At 43.3% G+C, this 8,590-nt stretch overlaps 1 protein-coding gene and 1 non-coding gene across 4 annotated transcripts in view; both read left to right on the top strand.

Moving 5' to 3' along the window:
• Nucleotides 1–8,590, top strand: part of TPK1 (thiamin pyrophosphokinase 1) — a 327,322-nt gene that overhangs the window by 315,076 nt on the left and 3,656 nt on the right. Inside the window, exon 8 of one of the 3 annotated variants that reach the window (XM_029922040.1) lies at nt 2,581–2,751. The exons of the other annotated variants lie outside the window; for them this stretch is intronic. Within the exon in view, the coding sequence (XP_029777900.1) occupies nt 2,581–2,751 (171 nt within the window). The remainder of the gene's footprint in view (nt 1–2,580; nt 2,752–8,590) is intronic. 3 annotated transcript variants of the gene reach the window in all.
• On the top strand, nt 4,959–5,062 carry LOC115286145. The gene has a single exon (XR_003905900.1). It is a non-coding gene; the product is annotated as a U6 spliceosomal RNA (small nuclear RNA).

An 8,590-nucleotide genomic window follows, 5' to 3' on the forward strand; every position in this document is an offset into this window, starting at 1 on the left:
TTTTAAAGATAAATGTACATGAAAGGCATGTATCCTCTAGCTCTGCACTAGGACTAGTTTGAGTTTCTGCCTGCAAGAAAAAGAAAAAGCAATACTGATATTTAATTTTTGACAAACCACAAGTATAAATGCTATTTGGTAGGAAACAACTTTAAAATAGCAACTCTGGGAAGGATTTTTTTTAAATTTTTAAATATGTTTTTTTGTTTGTTTTAAGAGAGAGAGAAACAGAACGCAAGTAGGGAGGGGCAGAGAGAGAGAAGCAGGATGCAGGCAGAGCCTATCGTGGGGCTCAAACCCACAAACTGTGAGATCATGACCTGAGCTGAAGTCAGATGCTTAACTGAATGGGAAGGATTATTATTATGAAAGGGTAAATTAGCAATTTTTAAAACAGAAAGTTTGCCAATGATATATACCTGTAAAAACCTTTTTCAAATCTGTAGGTCAAATAATTAAAATGATAAAGACCGATCGCAGTGAATGGATTTCAGAGGCAGTATAGTTTGCTTTTCCTGCTAATGAAATCTGTCCTATTTTCTTAATATACAGTGTTTCTCCAAACAGTCTAAGCATCTTTAGAGAGTAGATGAGCGATGCAGAGCATGTCTGAGATAGAGGCGTGCCCAGGGCGTCTCGCTGCCCCCCTGGAACGGGACCTGATGTTCCGGGATGGTGAGGAGCCTGGACACCCATCACGATGGCCTCGCTAAGCAGTTGTCTGTGTGGTGTAGGAGGTATTCGTTTAAAGCTTAGAGCGTTTTCTGCATTTTGGCGGCATCGCCCGCTGACTGCCCATCAGGCTGCTGCCAGTTCCATACCTTAGGGAAAACAGACCACCCGCGATTCTTGTTGTAAAGCCCTTCAAAGAGTTGCCTTAACCTCCCTTGGTAACATGTGTCTAACAACTTTTATTATCATCATAGCCTGTAGATTTAACCTCCCTGAACTTCATTTTCCTCATGTGTAAATTGCAGATAAAAACCTGCTGTACCTTGAGCGCGCGCTGCGCGGTAAGTGCCCAGGCGGGTGCGGAGTGAAGGAGAATTACTCCATCCCCATCCACCTCGCTGCTTCGCCGCGCCCAGGCACCGCTCATTTACTCCCCTCTCTACTCCCTCAGTGTCATCTTCGGGGGACCAGCCCACGCACCAGAGTCCAAGGGTCCCTGAGTAGGGGCTTGGTGTCGGCGAAATATCTACAAGAAAGAACACAGACAACATGAACGGTGGAAGGGACCACCCTTTACTGTGAAACTTGGTGTCTTATATACCACGGGTGATTACATCTTTCTTTTAATGATTACATTGTTTGTAACTTCTTAGGAATCTCGTGTTTCAGAAAGGATCATTGTTTTCACGGAAGAGAGAACAGAACGTTAAAGACAGAAATGAAGTACAATACAGAAGATCAAAAAACATAATTTATCACTAAAAATACATCAGCGGGGTTCTTATTTTGCCTATATAGTGTAATATTAACTGAAGCTTATGACAAGGCTATTTTTCTTTAAAAGTTCAAACAATTGTCTGTGCGTAAGGTGCCTCTAACTAGGGGAGAAGTTTCAATCAGAAAATCTGCCCATTTACTGAAACCACAATTACCAAGAGGCATAAATAATAGGAGAACTAACCCCAGTCTCTGATCCACTTAGGTCAAGCAGTCAAGCGCACACAATTTCAAGCAGGGGAAGCAGGGTGCCTATAGGCCACACAGCACTGCACCCCACTCTCCCAGGACCTTTGTTCTTTTGTCCTGATCCTCAGATGGGGGGAGGGCCAACCGTTACCCAGGGTAGCGCCTTCCTAGACAAGGCTAGGGACTTTGCGATTCCATACGCTCCCCCCGGAGGCTTTGCGGTCACAGTGCAATCACCTCCGCAGGCTTTTTGGCTGGAGGGGCCCCAACAGTCATCAACTTAAGAAACGTTTACATTGCCTTTTTTATAATTTTACTGATTTGTTCTTACAAAATAACCGGTGTCGATCCACAGATTCCCAGGAAGCTGGCACAGAGATCAGGCCTGTGGGGGGAATGTGTGTGGTGCGACGCCAAGGATTCACTTCCGACTCAAATATACAACCCACCCTGGCCCCATCCTCATTAGCACCTGCGCCATGTCCGGTCTGCTGGGCTTGGTTGTGTATACATCTTTCTATCTCTGGTGTCCAGCAAAGAGTAGCCATAGCCTTAGTGAACGCCTGTAAAGCAAATGATTTGCTGGCCTGGGGAAGTGTAGCTCATTGTGCCTCTCAGCTGACTATAAATCACTTCAATCAAGGCATCTGTGAAGAGTTCAGACATAGCGTACATGTGCTCTCTTTCTTCATTTAAAAAGAAGGGGGGAGGGGCAGAAAACCTTGACCTACTTCCCTGACAGAAGAAAACAAAGAGTTGAAAGTTTCTTTAGTACTTTTATGTTAGATTTTTTACTAGATAATCCATACTGCTTCTCTGTGAAGTAGCTGTTCTTACCCACATTTTATATATGAGAAAACGGAGTTCATAGATGGAGCCAGAGTTTGAACCTGGGTCTGACTTATTAACCTCACACGGCAAGGGTTCTCCTGTTTTTGGCAGAGAGACGCCTCCCTGAAAGTATCAGAACAGACCCTGACCCGGGTGCAGAGGCCGCACACGCTTCCCCCTCTTGCTCTCCAAAGCTCCAGCGCCCCAGGGTGCCCCCACCGTGCTCCTCCACACTGTCAGCCAGTGCAAGAGAGCCACAGCCCTGGGCATCCGTCTACAGAGGTAAGGCAGGCAGGACACCAGGGCCAATGGCCCCACTTCGTGTGACACAAAAAGGGTTGAATAATCTGAATTCTACCTATTTGCAGCTTTCTGCCTTATCATCTTAATCTCTGCAGCTTTAGAGGAAATGGGATGGTGGGGTGTCACTGAAAGGCAGCAGAATACTAAGTGCCTTCCTCCATCCGGACCTTTGGGAAAGAAAACGATTTGAGAGAATGGATAAAAAATGTAAAATCGATGTTAATGTTTCTCTCCTTTTTAAGTACTTCTATGTCTCTAAAATATGAAACCGAAAAGCTAGGCCGTGCCTCTGTGTTCCCTAATGTATCTGGTATTAAATTTCACTGGAACTGCACTGTTGTCACCAGACCCCAGCTGCCCTCAGAATAACGGGGGACACTGGCTTTGAAGCAAACGGACGAGACTGAACCCTCACATTCAGAGCCAGCAACTCGACGTCTGTCACTTAGGATGTGGGCACCTGTAACTTTGTACGTATCTGTAACTTTTACTCTGGTTAAAGCAGGACTTGATCTGAGTGACTGGTTATCTTAGAACACTCTGCAAACAAAGAGGGAGAAAAACTGCATCTACATTGTTAAACCAAAGTTCTGGATAAATTCTCTGGGATAGACATGAAAAAGTAATTTTTGGGAGAGAGATGGCATCAAGATGGCAACACAGGTCAGTCCCCTCAAGAGAAACCAAGTACCAGTTACACGTGACACCATTGGGACGCCCAGAGCACAGCACGGGGGTAAGCCTCAGACACAGAGACGGAGACAGAGGAGGAGCCGAGAGCAGCGGCCACGCCCTGGCCACACCTCTCCTCCCTGTGGAGGAGCCTGCCTTTTCTCCAGCAGGAGAGAGGGCTCGACAAGGACATCATCGGCTCCCCTGACACTGGGGCTCACCTCAGAGGGAACTGTGCGGCTTGACCATGGGGATCAGATTGTGAGTAAAACAGGGAGGTGGGGTCTGTCGCAGCCACGTTTGCATCGTGGACGACCACGTCTCCACTCACAGCAGCATCCAAGTAATCTCAGCCACTCTGCAGAGCCAAGATTGTGGCCCAGTCTGACCAGGGAACTTGGTGGGGCACAGATCTGCCCGATTTGGGACCACACCAGCCACAGAGCGAGTTCAGTTGCGCTGCTTGGGCAGGACAGCTACTTCACAGGGCTGCCCACTGCTGAGTCCAGCTCCCAGCCCAGGAAGTCTGGCCTGAGCCTGGGAAGCTGTTTAGTTCAGCAGCATTCAGGTGGAAAACCGGGCCGCCAGCGTTGCCTATCTGCAGAGCCAGAATGGTGACCCTGTTTGGCCAGGGCACTCGGTGCACAGTTCCACCTGATTGGGTCCCCAGACAAGAGCCTTACAGGCCTTAGGGCCTGATCTATGGCCCCAGCCAACCAGGGAAACTAATTTATAGTCCATTCACTACTGAATACAGCCTCCAGCCAGCTTCACCAGGAAACCCAACCATAGCAGCACTGGAGGGAAGAGCCTGGCCTGCAGCGCCAAGACCATAGCCTATCTGGCCTCCAAAGAAAGAGCCTTGCCAGCCTCAGGGCCTCTACAGCAACCCCACTGGAGCAGGGAACAAGTTGTAGCACTGACCACTGCTGAAAACAGCCTCTGCCCACCCCACCGGGACACTGAACCAGAGCACACAGGAGGTCAGGGAGCCCATCCTGCAGCCTCCTTATAAGGGGCACTTGAGCTGAGAACACAGCCAGCAGCTCTCTCCATCTGTAGAACAAAGCTGGTGACCCTGTCTGGCCACAGATGGTATAGAGTCCTGCTGGCCCTAGGCCCATTCTGCTGCCCTGCCCAAGTAGGGAATCTAATTCATCACCATGCCTATTTCTGAGGATAGTAGCAGTCCTGACTGTCTAGGAAGCCTGACCAGCAAATCCAGGCAACTGTGGAGTCCAGCATACAGTTGCACTTTGGCAGGGAACACAGCCAGGACGTGGGGCTTTAGGATCCTATGTTAGGCCACAAAACAAGTCTTAGCAAATTCCAGAAAATTAAAATCCTGCCAGCTGTCCTCTCTGCTGCCCACAGTAGTATGAAGCCAAATATCAATAACAAGAGGAAAACTGAAAAATTCATGAATACATGGAAGTTGACTAGCACTCTCCTTTACAACCAATAGATCAAAAAAGAATCGTAAAAGAAAATATCTTGAAACAACGTATCGGTCGGTGCTCACTTGGGCAGCACATATACTAAAATTGGAACAATACAGAGGTTAGCACGGCCCCTGCGCAAGGGTGACACAACAGATCAAAACTTACAGGATGCAACACAAGCAGTTCTAAGAGGGGAGTTCGTAGTTATAATACATACATCAAGAAAAAACAGACTTCAAATAAACAACCTAACTTTATTCCTATGGAACTAGAAAAAGAAGAACTAAGCTCAAAGCTTACAGAGGAAGGAAACCAAGATTAACATGGAAACAAAGATGGGAAAGTGAAATGGAGAACTGGATATCAGTAAAAATTAAGAGGAGGTCTTATGAAAAGATAAACATAAAAGACTACTCAAATCAACACAGTTTATAAATGAAAAGGATTACAACAAAACCCACCAAATATGAAAGATCATATGAAGGTACTACGAAAATTCTACCAAAAAATTGGATAAATTGGAGGAGAAATGGAAAATTCTTAGAAACATACAATCTACCAAGACTGAATCAGGAAGAAATAGAAGATCTAAACAGATGAATCAGGAAGAAATAGAAGATCTAAACAGATGAATTACTAGGAAGGAGCTTGAATCGATTAAAAAAAAGAAAAGTTCAGCACCAGATGGCTTCACTGGTACATTTAAAGAGAAATTAACGGCCAATCCTTTTCAAAGTCTTCTAAAAACTCAAAGTGGTGGAAACACCCCAAATTGCTTTTATGAGGCCAGTATTACCCTGATACCAAAGCCAGATAAAGACACTGCAGGAAAACTACAGGCTAGTACCCCTAATACAGATGCAAAAGTTTTCAATGAGGTTACTAGCAAATTGAACTCAGCAGCATGTTAGGAGGATTATTCACCATAATCATGTGGGATTTACCTCTGGGATGCAAGGATGTTTAAACGTACACAAATCAATAAACATGATACGTCACATTAATAGAATGAAAGAAAAGCAATCATACGATTATCTCAGATGCAGAAAAAGCATTTGACAAAATTCAGCATCCATTCATGATAAACACTCTTAACAAATGTATGGAAAGAACATATCTCAATATGATAAAGGCCATACACGACAAGCGCACAGCTAACCTCATACTCAGTGGTGAAAGTTTGAAAGCCTTTCCCAAGATCAGGAAGAAGACAAGGGTGCCAACTCTCACCACTCCTATTCAACACAGTATTGGAAGTCCTAGAAGGAGCAGTTAGGCAAAATAAAAGACATCAGAACTGGAAAAGAAGTAGTAAAACTAGATTTGCAGATGATCTGATTTTCTATACAGAAAATCCTAAAAACACCACCAAAAAACTGTTAGATCAACAAATTCAGCAAAGTTGCAGGTTACAAAATTAACATATAAAAATCAGTAGTGTTTCTGTATACTGAGTTATCTGAAAAAGAAGGAAATGATCCCATTTATATAATAGCATCAAAAACAGTAAAATACTTAGGAATAAATTTAACCAAAGACGTCAAAGACCTCTACACTGAAACTACAAGACATTAATGAAAGAAATTGAACAAGACACAAACAAATGGGAAGATATACCATGTTCATGGATTGGAAGAATATCCGTAAGATGTCATACTAACCAAAGCCATCTATAGATTTAATGCAATCCTATCAATTCCAGTGGCATTTTTTACAAAAGTTAGAAAAAGAATCCTAAAATTTGTATGGAACCACAGAAGATCCTGAAAATAGCCAAAGTAATCCTGAACAAGGACAAAGTTGGAGACATCACACTTCCTGATTTCAAACTATATTATAATGCTATAGGAACAAAACAGTAGGTTGCAGACATAAAAGATAATCAAGAACCCAGAATTAAATTCCCACATATACAATCAACTAATAGTTGGCAAAGGATCCAAAAATACTCCATTGAGAAAAGACCATCTCTTCAGCAAATGGTACTGAGAAAATTGGGTATTCACATGTGAAAGAATGAAACTAGACTATCATAAACTACTCCCCAAAATTAACTCAAATGGATTAAAGACTTACATATGAAACCTGAAGCCATGAAACTCCTAGAAGAAAAGCTAGGGGCAAACTGATTGGACATTGGTCCTGGCAGTGATGTTCTCAACATGACACCTAAAGCACAAGCAGATAAACATGTGGGACTGCATCTGACTAAAGCCTTCCAACAACAACAGAAGTACTTAACAAAATGAAAAGCCAACCTATGAAAAGAAGAAAAAAATATCTGCAAGCCATATACCTGATAAGGAGTTAATTTCCAAAGTATAAAACTCACAGAATTCATTACCAAAAAGAAGAAAAAAGCAAATAATCTAATAAAAAGTGGCCACAGTACCTGATTAGACATTTTTCCAAAGAAGATATTCAAATGGCCAAAACTTGTATGAAAAGGTGCTCAGCATCTCTCATTAGAAAGGTGCAAATCAGAACCATGATAAGCTATCACCAAACTAACAGCAACAACAAATGCTGGCATGGTTTTAGAGAAAAAAGAATGCTTGTTTGTGGTTGGTGGGAATGTAAGTTGGTGCAGCCACTCTGGAAAAAATTAGAACTACCATATGCTCAGCAGTTCCATTTCTGGGAACATACCTGAAGGGAGCAAAAACACAGTGTTGAAGCAGCAATCCGCATGCCATGTTCTCTAGCAGCATTGTTTACAACCAAGAAAGGGCAACGACCTAAGTGTGCATCAGTAGATGAATGGGTAAAGAAGTTGTGTATGTACGTGTGTATACTGTACACATACATATACACGCCTATATACACAAACAATCGAATATTATTCTGCCATTTGCAACACGAATGGGCCCTTAGGGTATTGTGGTAAAGTGAAGTGAGTCAGAGAAAGACAAATAGTGTATGATCTCACTTATATGTGGAATCTACAAATACCAACTACACAAAAAGTCCCAGGTATTTTGTTGCTAGAGGCACAGGGGCGGGGGGAGCTGGGTGAAGGTGGACGCAAACTTCACGTTACAAGGTAAGTGCTGGGCACACGATGTACATGACTGTCGCTAACAGCGCCCCGTGGAATGCTTGAAAGCTGGTAAGGGTAGACTCCAGAAGTTCCCATCACAAAGACAGTGTTTGGTGATACGTAACTAGACGTGTGGTGATAGCCGTTTCTTAGCGTGGACGTCCCTCACGTCGTCATGCTGTGCCTCCTCAGTCAGTATTCTCCTAGTGCAACTGGGAGAAAGTAAGTTGCTTTTTTTCCAATCTGTGGGCAGCTGTCTGTCAATCTTGTTATTTTTCTTCATGATTGGCCCTCAGATATTTGGGGCAGGGCGAATTCAATCATAATTGCAAATATTTTCCTCAAAAAAAGACTTCTTTCTCATAAGGAAGACTTTAAGATTTGGTCAAAAAGCATGATTTTTTGACTTGAAGAAATATACTCCAAAACAACTGTAGTGACATAGTAAACTGAGATTCATGATTCTGTATTTCAGCTTATTCGTCTTTTCCATAAGGTTGGAGACTATCAAATGTATTTCACTGTAACCTTTAACTAACATGGACTGTACTGTTTTTTTATTTTTTGGCATTTTTTTCCATAATATTTTATTGTCAAATTGTTTTCCATACAACACCCAGTGCTCTTCCCCTTAAGTGCCCTCCACCATCACCACCACCTCTTT

This window comes from Suricata suricatta, chromosome 2 (genome assembly GCF_006229205.1).
Source record: "Suricata suricatta isolate VVHF042 chromosome 2, meerkat_22Aug2017_6uvM2_HiC, whole genome shotgun sequence".
NCBI classification, from domain to species: Eukaryota; Metazoa; Chordata; class Mammalia; order Carnivora; family Herpestidae; genus Suricata; species Suricata suricatta.